We start from the raw sequence: 16,537 nt of genomic DNA, 5'->3' as shown, positions 1-16,537 counted from the left end.
TTAATTATACGAATTTCTTCTATTTCCTATTTATCAAACATTATGTAATATTTTGGCAGGAGAGAAAAATATACGTTCAAACAATATAAAGCAAACAATAAAAGTGTCAATTATTTATATGAATACAACTACAGAAATAAAATGTCGATATTATCATATGTTGATCATGTAGAGAGAGGGTCACGTAAAAGACCACATTTGAAATAAAATTAATATTCTATTACGACTATAACTTTTTACCGCGAAATCCATTGGTGTCACGTTCTCGCACTACGTGTAGTAGGTACTACTACTTTTCATCTTTTCTTCTTCATATTTTCACCGGGCAAGCCGCCCGACGTGCTCTCCACTCGTTTTGTCTCAAATAAAAAATTGGAAAAAGCGCGCACACACTCGAACGCACATGCATATTCTCGTGTGCGAAATGCAAGAGTGTTGGTTTTATGCTTCTACCGGGTGGTCGAGGAGTACCACCCGCTTCCGCGAACGATGTCACGCGACATCGTTGGTAGCCGTGGGTCGGCGGCGACGATGTGGACACGGTTGCCTCGGCAACTCCCGTCAATTCCGTAAACACACAGGTGCGCATTCGTGTCAAAGGCCGCATGAAAAAAAGCTGCTCGCGCCGCGGCTCGCTTGGCGGAGATGAGCGAAGATGTGATTGCGTCGCGACAACTCGCACCTTCCGCGTCCACCTGAAAACTTCTCTCTCTGGTGTTGTCGGCACCGGACCCTCGGCGGATCTCCCGAGCTCCGGCCGTCTCCGCCGTCTCCGTCGCCGTCGCCGCCGACGCCGCCGCCGCCGCCGTCGCGACGATGTCGGAGAAGAAGGCTGCCGAGAAGGTCTCCGAGATTGACGAGCACATCAGCAAACAGTACGACATCGTGCGACGCCTCGGCAAAGGGGTAACTCATTCTCCATTTGTTGCTCATCCCTTCTTATGACTCGTCAGAAGGAATTTGCGGGTCCTGCGTGATGATAATAAATCGTGTGATTACGCGATTTTGTTTCAAATCTGTCAGTGCGAAGTAGAAGTGAAGTAAATTGGAATGTAAGGGAAAATTACAATGTGTAATTGCATGCGCATGTCGATACAGCAACATTTTTTTTTTAATTTTATTATTCCATTTTATTTCTGCATATGATAAAAAGTTTTGAATTTTTTTAAATATTCAAAGATAAAAATTTCGAAGATTTTCAAAATAAAAGATTTAAATTTTTAAATATCTCTATAGATCAAAATTTAAATAAAATATTCAAATACATACAAATACATGTAAATACATGTAAAAGATGTAAATACATGTACATACAAATACATGTAAAAGATCTCTATATAAATAAAGATCTATATATATATATAAGATCTATATATATAAAGATCTCTATATAAATAATCTAACATGCAGAGATTGTAGTCTGTAAGAACCTAATCGCGCTTCTTCAGTATGACTGGCAAATAAAAATTTGTTTCACAACGAGATACATCCGTGAATTATTCTAGTTGGCAGCCGCACCAAAGAACCACGACTGATCTTCCACAGGTCATACTTTCTTCATGTTGTATTATCATAACGTTACATTTAAATTTTCGTATCCTTAAGTCCTCGCATCTTTAAAGATGTTCGTGCGCTCCTTTGAAAGAGATAACGAGACACGCGTATATTAAAATATGGCGATAAAAAACTTCGCGTTACTATATAACGCGACTTTTGTCCGGTGTTCCCACGCGGCATATCAATAATCGTCGCAGCTATCTGCCTCGTTAGGAGAACTTAAGTTGCCGGGGACAATCAATAACGATGCGGTTAAAAGCCGTCGCCGTCGTCGCCGTCGCAACGATGACGAACGGATCGCGCGCGCCGTGTCGTCGTTATAAGTCGATTTTTGCCAGCCGTATATTTACGCGGGCGATTTGACAATGCGTTTGCAAGGCGGTCTCTCATTTACGTTGCAATGACCCGCGAGCGTGCAATGCAAATTAGGGTAATGCAATATTCATGCGCATCGCTTGCGCTTGTATTTGATGGCGTGATCAATGCTCGGTCGAGATAATTCCGATCGTGCGGGTAAAAACCGTCCTTTCTTTCCTGATACTTCGTTGGAATGATGAAATGCATGATTCGTAATTCGCGAATCTAATGTCGCGATATCACGCATGACGAACGACAAAAGAACAAGGCACATAAGAGAGATTTATGTAAGAACATCTTGTAGACGAGAAGCCCGTTGATACACGTGATGTGTGCCAACGGATTTGTTTCTTCTCAAGATGTCGAAGATGTTGGAGGTTTAAGGGATCGCAAACCACAATTGCAAAATATAGAGACAAGATATGAACATGCCTTTGTATTATTTTATGCTAAAGAATACAGATTCATGGGAACATTTCGAATATTGGATGAATTAAAAAAACTTAGGGTTGTATATGGCGAACTAATTGATTCCCTCGGCCAAATTTTAGTCTTTTTTTAATGTCTTGTTTATGCAAAATGAAATGTAGATTAGTCAAAACTTGGTTTAATTAAACTAAATTGAAATTGTGGCAATCATAAAGCCATATATATTATTTTACATATTATTTATCGCTTGATTTGCTGAACCTTCCAATCAGAGATAAAATTATCCCTGTCACGCATTATATCAACTTTTTGGTGGAATAAACATTTATATTGTACATACAGCTACGCTTCAATTTTGTTAAAAGTTTTTCTTGTTAACTAAATTTCGTAGTTCAAATTCTCATGTTGAATTTTCGATCTAACTCGATTTTTATTCGATTTTCACTCGATTTGCGCAGCGAAATTTGCCTTGAGAGACTTGATTATTTTATTTGCAATGTAGAAATGTCCTATCAATGACGATAGGAACAACTATAATAAAAGCGTTGATCTTTCACGCAGGCTTACGGTATAGTATGGAAGGCGATCGAAAAGAAAAGACAAGACACGGTCGCGGTGAAAAAGATCTTCGATGCTTTCCGGAATAAGACGGACGCACAACGTACGTTCCGTGAGATAATGTTCCTGTTGTCGTTCGCCAATCACGAGAACATCATCAGGTTGATTGGGCTGCACAAGGCGAACAACGACCGGGACATTTATCTGGTTTTCGAGTACATGGGTGAGTTTTAACGATCCGAAGAAGGAGATTCACGCACACGAAATTGTCACGTAGATTCTTATTTATACCATGAAATTCGTTCCGCTCCGTATTTTCCCAGAAACTGACCTGCACAACGTCATCAAGCGCGGCAATATCCTCAAAGATATCCACAAGATCTTTATCATGTACCAACTTTTTAAGGCGATCAAGTACATACACTCGGGCAACGTTATCCACAGGGATCTGAAGGTAAGTTTTTGCACCAATACACTGCAATTGAAAAACTTTTCTTATCATGTGTGTTTCTGAAATCTCGCACTGAGAGAGAAGTGTTTGATATTTGGAATTACACGGAGAAAATGTAATAATAAAAATTATTATAGAATTTTGTAACAGAGAAATAGGTCGACATTTCGAAGTAACTGATTATCCTTTTATCTCATACCTATATCTCAAGAACTATGCTATTAAAAATATGCTATTAAGAATATTATATTTTTTCTTTATTTAAATTATTTTCAATCTTATCATGTCGCTAGTGGTACAAAAGAAATAAACTGTCAATAATATTTCTCTTACACCTTATTGACAGTTCATTTTTTTTGCACTAGAAACATAGTAAAATTGAAAATAATTTAAATGAAAAAAAAGATATAATATTCTTTATGTGTACAACTGCATACTAAAATAATTATTAAAAATACATTAAGCCATTGATTAACAGTTATCGAAAATTGTGATAATAAGTGAAATGAAAAAGAAACCCATGTTTGTAATAAATATTCTATTTTTAATAATAACCTTATATGCATACTGTAACTTTTTTTATTAGAAGGATATAAAGATCATAAAATTGTAGAGTTGGAAATTATTATAATTTTTGTGAGATTGAGAATTAATTTTCTTTCCCAGTACGAAGAGAAAAGGTCTTTGGAAAAAATTTCGCATTTCAATTCTAATTTCACGTACATTCTTTCAGTGCACGACCGTTAGAGATACTTCTCATTTTCATATTTATGAGAAAAAGAGAGAAATGGTTCGCGTTTCCATAATTTTCATACTCGCGATTTCATTATTGTACAAATTTTTCATCATGTTTCGTGCTATCGCGGGGAAGGCGTGTGCCGTTGTGTGTTGAGTTCGTGCTATCCTGTTATTGCAGCCATCCAACGTGCTTCTGAATGCACAATGCCATTGCAAAATTGCGGACTTCGGACTGGCACGTTCGGTAACGCAGATCGGCGAGGGTGACGGTGAGGCTGGAAGCGATCCAACTTTGACGGGCTATGTCGCCACTCGGTGGTATCGTGCGCCAGAAATTCTCATAGCTTCAAAGAGGTACGTTCATAGACGTTTATTTGACTTACGCACTCCCTTTTGCGTGTTCTCGCGCCGTTGTCGGTTTATTTTTTTCCGATACATTTATGATCTTTTGCGTCCGAACATTTTTTGAATAAAAAGAGACAGAGAGGAGAAGAGAGAGAGAGAAAAAAAGAGGGAGAAAAAGAGGATAAACAAGAAATTCACACGCACCATAAAATTTCCACTTTAAAACGTTATCTCTTTGCAATAAAAAATATTTTGTTTTCTTTGTAAACGTTAACTTGTTAAACTGAAAACATTGCTAAACTTGATATTTGTTAGTTTTTTTCATTTGACAAATTGCAATCGTCACCCGCAATATTGATTCTAAAGCCTGTCAAAAGGGTTAATCAAAATTGAGTGATCTCAAGTTTAAAGCGATTGCAGATGTTCACCTGAACTATTTGATAGACACGTGGACAACCGCGATTCGGCGGTACGAACTCATTGAGCTCTCAACTTCTAACTTGTTACTCACAATCTTAACACAGTTTAAGGGTTTACGCTGCTGTGCCCAAACGTGGGCATAACAGCGTAAACCCTTGGAGTTATCGAAAGTTCATAACTAAGAAGTTAATCTACTATGTTAATTTACAAAGCTGCTGAGGATAATATAATGCATAATTGAGTAAAATCCGAGGTATTCTGACAGAGAGATTAACTCTCATCAATTAGAAGTAATTATACAAAAGCGACAAAACAAAGACAACAAAAAGACAAAAGAAAGACAAAACGCGTCTCGCTCCTTAGGGTCGATTATGTATCATGAAACCTAGTCAAAATCATAAAAGTGAGCTTTCGCTTTTATCATAGTGAAAATGCAATATTCCTCACGTGATATTCCTCAGCAAAAAATTCCATGTCGAATTATGTCGCATGAAGACCGCATTTCAATATTTATCAGTATTGAAAATCTATAATATATATAACATGAACTACAGATTTTCAGTGCTGCAACAAATATTGTAACGCAGCCAAAATGTGAAACGTATTCAAAGGTGAAAAATATATTAATATTTTCGTAACCTCTAAAGCATCATAACAATTATGGATTATATTCTTTTTCTTTATGGATGAAAATGAGGATGATGATAATAAAATTTTAAAAAATTTTAATGTAATAAGAAGAACATTTTAAAGGATACTCAAGACCCATTCGACATCTCAAATGATACATTTAAGAAATTATATAGATTAAGTATATAAATAATTAATAAATTCTTTTTAAATTATACTTTTTTTATAAAATATATCTATATGCATGCATATATATATAGCTTTTATAATCTTATTTTTCCACATATCATGTAATATTTTTATGTTTTAGGTTACCTAAAATAGCAATTCTATAGCTAATAGAAGAATTAATAAATCTTATGCCAATTTCAAAAAGAACAACTGCAATTCCTCCATATTCACGTGCGTAATATTTCACTTTCTGTTCCCGTGAACATAGCGATTTCGCATTTTCATTTTTACTATAGCCAATCGCGCGTCCTTTTTCATATAACATGAAAGTGCGAGAAGTGAGAACATTCGACAGAGATACACAATCAACTCCCTTATCTTCATTTCCAATCGGCATTTCCTTGACACGAACGATTTTGGGAATCGCCGCGTTGGGCAAACTCTAACGTACTCGATGAGCATTGACATCCTCGCATGTATTCTCATAGATTTGTGTTACCTCAGTATAAGACGCAGCAATAAAGTGAGTGTTTTCAATGAAAATCAGTGAACAATCACTAATTATTAGTGAAATAGTTTTTTCATTGATTCAATCAGGGACATTTTTACAGATTCACTTTATGAGATCATTGTAATAGATTATTTTAGTTACTAATGAGTATGACACGCGGAGTTTAACAATCACAATTGTCGACTAATTCATAGAATAATTCCATCCTTGTAGATATTATTTCAGTTAATTAGCACGATGAAAAACGCGTTAATTAGCTCGATAACGTGTAACTCGAATAACGTTGATGTACATGTTCTATATCTCGATTCTGTGTGTGCTCACTTGTACCTCTCGGGTACACTAATTTCAACGTAACTACTCCGATTGGAGAACTAGTCTCCTGAAGCAGATACTTTTCATCGAGTGACCGTCGGGATCGTATTCTATCTACGACAATACAAATGTTCTCAGGTACACAAAGGGAATAGATATGTGGTCCTTAGGCTGTATTCTCGGCGAAATGCTGCTCGGGAAACCACTCTTCCCCGGCTCATCGACGATAAACCAAGTAGAGAGAATAATGGTGACTCTACCTCCGCCGACAGATGAAGGTAACTTTTCTCGTGTATGCCTTGATAGCAGTAAAAAAGAGAGAAAAAAGAGAAGAAGAAAAGAACAGAGGAGGTGAAAAAAGGAGAGAAGAAAGGATGTTTCTGACTGTTTTCTTTTTCAGATCTAATATCGGTTAGCGCCGGTTACGGAACCAATTTGTTGGAGAAGATGCCCAACGGACCGAGACGAGCTCTGAAGGATTTGTTGCCGGAAGTGTCGGAGAAAGCTTTGGACCTTATCAGCAATTTAATAGTCTTCAACCCCACCCAACGGTTTACCGCCGTCGAGGCACTGGAGCACCCCTACGTCGCCGAGTGAGTCGCATTTATTATAATTACCGCATTAAGGACGACGCGCGAATCTCATTCGAAAATCTTAATCCCGTGAAATTAAGAATGTATTACCGGTATTACAGTCTCTGCAATAAGTCACTGGAAATTAGGAATACGCTAATATTTCTATTTTTCGTATAAAAATTTATTATATACAGGGTGAGGCAATAACTATTACCATCTTAAATATTTTTTTAATCAGTGTAGTCCAAAGAAAAATTTGTGTAACCAAATAGTACAAAGAGGACTACAATATGGCGATAATGACTTTTGTCCAGATGGAGGCAATTTAGAGATATCAAGGTTACCTTCATTTTTTTAAATGGAATCGATATGTTTTGTTTCCATCATATGATAGAAAGACTCAAAACAAGTTCAAAATATATCACACAAGATCATTGAACAAGATTAAAACTAAAAAAGCGATAAAAAATACGTTTTTCATATTAAGTGAATCTTACGTTTATAAAAGATGTTCGAAATAATGACCATCATTATTAATGCAACATTGGATTCTTCTGATTATTCATTGACTCGCTCTTCTAATAACGTCGGGAGTTATTGACGTACAGGCTGTAATAATTCGTCCTTGCACGTGTTGAAGTATAGTTGGTCCGGTTTTATAGACCATGTTCTTTAGGGTTCCCCATATAAAGAAATCCAGTATTGTCAAATCTGGTGAACTAATTCTGTTCATATTTATGTTTATGATATCCTGTGAACATATTAAGATGTTCTTCAAAGTTTGTTTCCTTTCCTCATTTGTTTTCTTTCCTTGAAGTATCTATCTTCATTGAGATGGTATCATTTCAATGGAAAATAACTTTATTAAGATCTTCATTGAGATTGTATCATTTCAATGGAAAATAAACACTGTTGAAAGACATCTTAGCATTTCTTATATTAGCAAGTTTTCAGGACAAAACTAATAATAGAACTAATAATAAAATAAAATAAAATAAAATAAAAATAAAATGAAAATCAGTCAATCGTGCACGTTGTATCTGTACTTTTTTTTATAGCTTTTTTACTTTTAATCTTGTTCAATGATCTTGTGTTATATGTTTTAACTTGTTTTGAGCCTTTCTATCATATGATGGAAACAAAATACATCGATTCTATTTAAAAAATAAAGGTGACCTTGATATTTCTAAAGTGCTCCACCTGGACAAAAGTTATTGTCGCCCTATTATAGCCCTCTTTGTACTATGCTATTTGATTACACAAATTTTCCTTTAGACTACATGGATTAAAAAATATTTATCGCCTCACCCTGTGTGCGTGCGTGCGTGCGTGCGTGCGTGCGTGCGTGCGTGTGTGTATGTATATATATATATATTGGAATGTTCTCTCTTAAATGACGTATTAATAACTCATTATTAACATTAGAAGTATAATTTGATCATATTTGCTGGGCTTATACATTAAAGTAGGACAACTTTTGATCGCGACTTGGAATCAATGTCAAATTATTTGTTATTATATTTACAAGTAATATAGATTAACCTCTAGTTTTTTCAAAATTAGTTCATTATTTTTGAGATATGAGTAATATTCTCTTCAACCTCTATTGTCGTCGAGGAATTGTGAAAGAATCGTCGCCCGCGAGCTTTCTTCGATTGTTCTTCCTTGGCAAGTGACAAGTGTTGACGATTTATCGTCCGCATCTCACGAAACGCAGGCAATCATCGTTTTTCCGGAGGTGTGAAATTTCCATGCGGTTTCGCGCGACGTCACAAAGAACCGCCATCCCGTTCATTATTCTGTCCTATGCCCCACGCGTCCGTGGTTCACATGCATTCGTTACTTTGTCAGTGGACGCGGTCGGTAGCTCGCGCGGCCGACGTAATGATAAAAATTCGCCGATCTTTATTATCCTTTACTTCATTTGCGTGGCAGTCACACGCGGAATCTATTGATTTTCGATATCTGGACGCGCAATGAGAAAGTAGCTTTCAAACAAACGGCGGAAATGATACGGAAATTTGCGCGTTTCATTGTACGAGTATTCGCGGAAGGAAGTCTGTGTTTCTCTCGAGTGGATTTTCCTTCGAGCTTTTTCCAACAAAAATTATGCGCTTCAGCTATTTTCCTGCAGCTCATATTACACAGTTCGTCTATTTAATCGAACAGAGAAGCGAGTTTACATGGCGCTCGAAGGAGCCCGTCGAAATTGAAACAAAGCAATGTGGCACTTAATGGCCGTCCGCCAAATGAATATTTAATTAGAGTAATTCTCGTTTCGATAGCTTTCACAGAAGGGGAAACGAACCGGAGAGGGGCTCCAGCGTTGTGCCATTGCTGAGTGATGATGTGCAGCTCTCGGTCGACGAGTACAGAAATAAGCTTTACGCGATGATGGACGATAAGCATCGCAAGCACAAAAACATGTGAGCATATTTATTCGCACGTAGACGATTATTATTTCACATAATAAGAAGTCGCATATTGCGCGAGTAAAATGCGCTTCTGTCGCATTTTTGCAAATGAGGCAACTGAGTGTCAGCGACTGCAATTTTATCCAAATTTAAAACTCATCAGTGAATTTCATTCCGCACTCTCCGGGCGTGTAGGCGGCAACTACGCGCATGTACATTACAATTTATTCAAAGGCTCCTACTCATTTTTTAGTTTTACTTTCAAACATGATGGAGATATTCAACAGATAATTATCGGGGAATATGCGTTTGCATATATCGTATATTACGTGTGATAACAATTTTCGTCAGGTCAACGATTATCTCGCAGGTCAAGATCCAGACTGCGACGATTGTCCGAGAGCATCAGAAAGGAAACCACTGGTGGTAAGGGTAATCTGGTGATTGGCCAAGGTGACGCAACCACCGGTAAGATATATATTGAACGAATATGTTGAAAAAAATTTTTTACTCTCGCGTAAAACAAATCAACCGAATACGTAAAGCATCTGTTTGTATTTGATTTATTTAATATTATAGCCAGAAGTGTATAAAATTATTTGTCGTGTGCAGTTTGATCAACCGTTTGGTAATTGAACAAATATATTATACATACAGGAAATCATATTATACATTTATATCATACATAAAACAACATTCGAATTTTATTAAGCTTTTACTGTATATTAATTTCTAGGTTTTCCATTTCCATTTGTTATTTGTTCAATTTGACTCGATCGTAATTCGTGCAGGAAAATTTGCATATCTTTGAAACTGAGCTTTTTTATTCGATATACTTCACATATAATATTATGTATTTTTGTTTCTTTTTCCAGCGTACTCCTCATTGCCAAATAAGAAGACAATCAGACCGCCTCAAGGCGACGATATTGTGCGAGTTACGAAAGCACGAATAATTAATGCCTCCGCGGAGACGCCGGTGGAGGAAACCTTAACGAATTCCCGGCAGAACGGTAAGGATCTTGTAATAATGATGTTTTCTTTAATCCTCGCTCTATCCAACTATTTAACTCAAGTCATGTACATATGATTCAACTTCGAATGAAACTCGCTCACGGTGGTAATGCGGTTTCTTATTCTAAGCGCCACGTGATTCAAAAGTTTCTGGTAAAACAAACAATCCGACTAGGAATCTAAGAAAACAGATCTCTCCGATTCTCACGATCAACCTCGGAGAAACGAGCGCTCACTTATGTAATTCTGCATGATATACACGATCATATCACAAGAGAATATGTGAAGTTCTGATTGACCTGTGCAAAAGTCTCCTTCGCTTTCTTCTTCAAGTTGTATTAACTTGAAAACGAGTTTCATGAGAATGAATTTGATTTGATGAAATCAAATCTTACATTATACATAGTAAAATAGTATGTAACTGCTCGTGCGATTAGAAAAAAATTGACTATTCGAGAATTAAAATATTTGCAACTAAAATTGACACTTTTTATCAATGACGTAGTTAGAAAAAAGTTTCGGGGGGTTTGCACTTTTTATTTTTGACGAGCAAGAAAAAGGTCATTCAAAAAAATTTGTCTCACAGTTAGCGTAACCCCGAAAATTAATTTCGGGAGGGGCTGCAGCCCCCTCAGCCCTCCTGGCTACGCCACTGCTTTTTATATATATTTCTTCAAGCTGACATGCTATTTTTAATTTGTATTTTTAATATTTTTTAAACTACATGTAAGATTTTAATGAAAAACTACTATGATATTAAAATCTAATATATAAACATTTTACATAAATTTCAAAATTATTGACCTTTTGTTTTCAAAATACAGCAATAAAAAGCAAATGTATGAGTAGTTCCCTTGATACGTTATTGAAAATAAGGCACTCAGTGATAGAACTATCTTAAACTACGTATAATTCATACTTTTCCACGTTTCTTCTCAACCATCTATTATTCTGTCAACTTCGCATCGATTTGCGCTTAACAAAATTCCTCAAGACATCAATAGCCGTTTAATTAAAAGCAACTAAAAGCTATAATGCTAATATATGCCAATATAAATTATTTTCATTTATTTTTCATTCAGTTTTCATTATGATATAATATAGAAATCTATTAATATTAGAGGAATAAATAGACACTATATTTTTCAATACATCCCTGTAATATTAAAAGCCAGATTTGTCGATCCTAATAATTATCAGTTTTTATATCTGTGATCAATCGATAGTTAAAAACGTAGCGACACAATACACCTACAATTTAACGAACGGCAGTCTGGGAAGCTTACCTGCAACAACGGCGAAAAGTTGTTACTACCTTAATCATCACCAGCAGCAGCAGCAGCAGCAACAACAGCAACAACAACAACAGCAGCTTCAGTTGTCCAAGTCCCAACGATCCATACAATCAGATGAGATAGCAATGGTAAGTGCAACGCTATTTTCTAATTCTTTCTTTTTCTCTCTCCGGCTGTGTGCTCTCTTTGCCGGCCGCTTTCCTTGTTGCGATTTGCATTACGTAGAAAGGTAAACAGTGGATTCTGTTATTGCAGGCTACGTGTCGCGTGGGATTTGCATTTAGGTACTGTAACCACTCATCCGTGCATCTTACACACATACACATGCACGCACGCACGCACTCACCTACCCACCCTACACTCATACTTACACACACATATATACATACACACATATACACATACACAAGTATAGTATATATGCATGCATCCTCAATTTATGCACATCGTTTCGCACCACGCTCGTTATTCACTTGTAAGGAAACTATTAATGAAAACTTTCGCTTGATTAGTTGCTAAACAAAGTGGCGAGGAACTTCTAATCCGTCGAAATGCGTGAAAGCGACGATGAGAGGTAAATTTTCGCAAAACGGATTTACGGCAACACGTGAATTTATGACTCGAATATCACTCGTTGCAGCACATCGTTGTGTTGTTGCATTAATTATTAGCCACTGAGAAAACACTGGTGTCCTTTCCGAGGTTGCATTATCACCATGAGAATAAACGCAAATGTTTCCTCGGCTTGTCGACGTGCACGCGTAGAAATGGAGAGGGTAGATGGAGAGTGAGAGTTGATGATGTAGTTTGTCATACTTATCTCGGTGGCGCGACGACTGACTGTACGTAGATGCATTTCATATCTGACGCTAATACTCTCTGTCGCATGAGTGCACTTGTGTAAAAAATTTTGATCGCATTATCCAAATGGAGACACTGGCAGCGCATTAACAGATATGTGCTACTCGAGTTAGTCAAAATTTCAACCAACATAATTTCTAGTTCTCTACGTCGGATATATCTATATACTGATTAAAGAAAGAAAATGGTCAATTTCACTAAGATTATAAATTATACATTTCTCACATGCGAACTATATGTCTTTGTTGTTTTGCAAACCAGCAATAGTAACTATATAAATGTAAAGTCACTCATCATACATATTAATACTATAGTACCTACTCTTAAAATTTCTTGGAGTGCAGTCTCATTTAAAACGAGTGAAAGGTGACGGCATTTTTATTCGGAATAATGGTAAAAATATTACTATTTGAAATGACGAAAGTGAATGTTTCACTTAAGAAAATGAAACACCTTTGCTGCGCGTCAAAAGTTTAGCATATCATGTGTAGTGCATGTACTTGTTTATTGTATATTTATGTATATGAATATTTCTACATTGCGAGAAAATATCGTAGTAAAAATTAGGTTAAAATTATACTTTTTTTTACAATGTTTCTGTATAAAGCTAAACTATAATTATAGTATATAAATTATTAGAGATTATAAATTATTATAGTAAATTTGATGATCTACCTAAGGTATACGATATAAGCATTTAAGTAATTATAATAATTTTATAGGAAAACATGCATAACATAAAAAAATAGTAATTTTTAAACATAAAATAACTTGTCATAATTTTATGACTCAAGAAATTACAAAAATTTTGTTAAAATTTCTACTATAGTAGAACATTTTCTTCGTGCATTATGACGAAATATTGTATTTTTGTTCACAATTATTATCTTGCTTAGCCGTTTTTAATTACACATATGTCATTGGGAATAATCATTCTCATGGCATGAAATATGCAAATAACCTTACCGCCACCGCAACACATTTCCGGTGGGAAAACGAGCGACTCCGATGGACGTTCGATGAATGTCAACGATGAAATGCTTACGAACGCGAGCTCGGATTTCCCGTTAAATGTGCGCTATTATTGCGGATATTACCCGTATTGTCCGCTCATCCGCTTTTGCACTCTTGTCACGAATAAACCCGCTAATTGCCGCACATCAAGGTCGTAATCGACACATACGCTTCTTTCTCTTTCTCTCTTTCTTTTTCTTTCTCTACATTACTCTTTTTATCTCTTTCCATGTACGTGTCGTGATCGCGATTTCATTGCGTTTGACGTTCCCGCTGGATATTTGAATTTCAGTACGGCGCCGGAGGCAGATCGAATCAATTAGCGACATCGGTACCTCGCGTGAAGTTTCGAAGGGCTTGCCAACAGCAGCAACAGCAACATTATCATCATCATCAACAGCAAGTCCTCGTTCAACAGTCGCGACCTTTCGTTTCGACATCCGTGAATTGCCGCGGCGACGAGCGGCCCAGAACGATGCCGGCGAAGCCAACTAGAATCAGCAACAATCCCAAGAGTCTCAAACAGAGATCAGCAATGGTCACGTCGACCTCAACATTGCCTAGCAACGTTACACGACACTTCGTCAAAACCATGAATGGCGGCTACCTCAGCAATCCGGAGTCGCCGTCCATCAGCCACCATCAGCAGGCCATCCGCGACTATCTGAACCAGACGATGCCGTTGCCGGCGCAGCAACACTCACGAACACGAAATAGAGTTGCCTCCCAAGTCGCTGGTAGTAGAGGCAACCTCGTCGACAGGTCGTGCATCTTCGCAGACGTCGATATAACCAGTAATCATCGTGCTCAAGTACGCGGTCAAGGCGGCAGCAAGTTACAGCAGAGACACAGCGTCGACGCTGGCTGCGTCGTCCAGCGAAAATCGCCCACGTGCGACAGATCGAGATTCCTGGATAGTCGTAGTCAGAAGCACGGCGTAATAGCCGCGTCGGTCTACAAGGATCTTTGCAATGGGACTATTGGGTGGTGAGCGCGCGGTGGGGGCGTTTCTCGGGACAAAGAGCGACAATTAGAGCGGAATAAATGCTGAACAGTGGTCGCTTTGTTTTTCAACGAGACGAGAGCGTGGAGAATCTGAACACGTGTATACGATTTTGTTTTCTTTTTTCTGGTCAATGAGGATCTCTTCACGTGTACAATGGAATGTCCGGAGGATTTCTTTCCCTTTTGCACACTGCGGGATAAATCGGCGGCTTGAGCTCTCTCGACACGCAAAATCACTAGAAAATGTCCATACTTATTCCGACGAGAAATCCCTCGGTGTAATTGGAACGTGTGTATTCGGTGAAGGATTTATTATTTATTTATTTTTATATATTTATCTGTACGATTTCTACACTCCGCAACGTGAGAAGTAGTTTTTATAGCGGAAGTTTTGATGAGAGTAGAATAGTAGACGTGCGGCTGTGTTCAACATGAAAATAGAATCGAGGAAATCAACATCCGATAAAAAGCACACGTTCATCCGTGGATGATCTCTCTTCTCGGAGTTCGTTTGCTCATCCCGGAAGCAAGCCGCCTCGCGCACGCCAACAGCATATAGTTCCTAAGTAAATAAGCAAATTTTGCAGAATGCAAATGCATAATTAACTCTACTGATCGTGTCGCGCGCTCAACGCTTCCCACGGGGTAATCGATGATTTTCGCGGCTCCGGCCTAAGAAGTTCGATAGCAAATACGATCTCTCTCTCTCTCTCTCTCTCTCTCTCTCTCTCCCTCTCCCTCCCTCTCTCTCTCTCTCCCTATCTCTGTCTTTGTTTCTAAGGCTACGACTACCTCATTTTTTATACGACATAAAATACCGGGACACAAAATGTGAGCGATAAGCGTTTCGGACATATATACAAATACTCTCCTTCTCTCTCTGTCTCCTGGCCTATCTATCTACCTGTCTATCTATTTATCTCGCTCTCGCACTCTTGATAACAAAAATACGACAATAAGATGGATAACCGAGTCTCTCTTGTCCCGCAAACGGGAGACATCAATTTCCGATAAGCAAACGGAAAATATAAGACGCAAGACGGAAATCGCGCGGGACTTCTCCGCAGAGATCAGCCCGTGGAAATCCGAGAAATACGTAGAAGCTTAGGACGTAAAGGTAAACTTAGGAGTGCATAGATGATATACTTAGAGTCGATACACGGCGGGGCCACAGCGGAGCGCGTGACACACATTTTTCTACGACATTTTATTTATATGTCCGACGCGGGACGCGTTGGCGAACGTGACATGCACGTATATTATACACACCGGCCATCGTGTCAGACCGTCGCCTCAATGTACAAATTTAATTGTATCATATATTTTCGTCGCGATACACTATTTGTGCAATGACGCTTAAACAGCGTTCGACTCTGGTGTACTATAGGTGGCGTGTGCGAATAAAGTTTTTAACAATAATCGGAGGCATATTCGCGTTGCATTTTCTTCGACGAAATTATCGGTCCGAAAACGATCGACGATTCAATCATTAATTTTCCATTCGATTTTAATACGTTTAATTACAAGCATATTTGATATGTACATAAAGAGCGGTCTCGTTAAATATTTCGACGTCTCTCCCATTTGACGTTTAATTGTTAATGCGAAATCATTTTTAATCCAGACTTTACTTTGTTACACGGATGCATTTACAAGTGAAATATACGCGCATGAATATTGCTCTGTCAATTGCACTCGAATTTATTCGAATCCGATTGCTGTGCGATTCGGCAAATAATTGCGCTATTGGCGAGTGCAAACTCCGTGTCTGATTCGATAGAACGGACAGAGAGTCCGAAGAGACCTCTTTGTGTGTCTCTCTCTCTCCCTCTCTCTCTCTCTCTCTCTCTCTCTCTCTCTCTCTCTCTCTCTCTCTC

At 37.8% G+C, this 16,537-nt stretch overlaps 1 protein-coding gene across 3 annotated transcripts; it reads left to right on the top strand.

Annotated features, from left to right (window-relative positions):
* The first annotated feature begins 593 nt into the window (after nucleotides 1-593).
* LOC116854099 (extracellular signal-regulated kinase 2) lies at nucleotides 594-16,077 on the top strand. 3 transcript variants are annotated; one of them, XR_004380090.1, is made up of 12 exons: nucleotides 594-906; nucleotides 2,905-3,124; nucleotides 3,225-3,355; nucleotides 4,269-4,444; nucleotides 6,621-6,760; nucleotides 6,883-7,075; nucleotides 9,343-9,483; nucleotides 9,842-9,939; nucleotides 10,347-10,484; nucleotides 11,712-11,908; nucleotides 12,036-12,354; nucleotides 13,948-14,006. XR_004380090.1 is itself a non-coding variant. In XM_032835685.1 (11 exons), the coding sequence occupies exons 1-11, from the start codon at nucleotides 817-819 to the stop codon at nucleotides 14,644-14,646; spliced, it is 2,223 nt and encodes a 740-aa protein (XP_032691576.1). In that variant the 5' UTR covers nucleotides 594-816; the 3' UTR covers nucleotides 14,647-16,077. The 3 variants fall into 3 exon arrangements, 2 of the variants coding, with proteins under 2 accessions (XP_032691576.1, XP_032691577.1); XM_032835685.1 differs by lacking the exon at nucleotides 12,036-12,354 and having other exon boundaries at nucleotides 13,948-16,077; XM_032835686.1 differs by lacking the exon at nucleotides 13,948-14,006 and having other exon boundaries at nucleotides 12,036-13,202.
* The last annotated feature ends 460 nt before the right edge of the window (nucleotides 16,078-16,537 follow it).

This window comes from Odontomachus brunneus, unplaced genomic scaffold (assembly GCF_010583005.1).
Source record: "Odontomachus brunneus isolate Ranch 3 - 2012 unplaced genomic scaffold, Obru_v1 Obru_scaffold_008, whole genome shotgun sequence".
Lineage (NCBI taxonomy): Eukaryota > Metazoa > Arthropoda > Insecta > Hymenoptera > Formicidae > Odontomachus > Odontomachus brunneus.
Note: the sequence above shows the minus strand (reverse complement) of the source record. Positions and strands in the feature narration are given on the sequence as shown.

Excerpts from the sequence above, each read along its gene's own strand:
- LOC116854099 (XM_032835685.1), top strand. The coding sequence starts at position 817 with ATGTCGGAGAAGAAGGCTGCCGAGAAGGTCTCCGAGATTGACGAGCAC. Across the intron at positions 3,356-4,268 it reads TTATCCACAGGGATCTGAAG|CCATCCAACGTGCTTCTGAA; the intron begins GTAAGTTTTTGC and ends CTGTTATTGCAG. Across the intron at positions 4,445-6,620 it reads ATTCTCATAGCTTCAAAGAG|GTACACAAAGGGAATAGATA; the intron begins GTACGTTCATAG and ends AAATGTTCTCAG.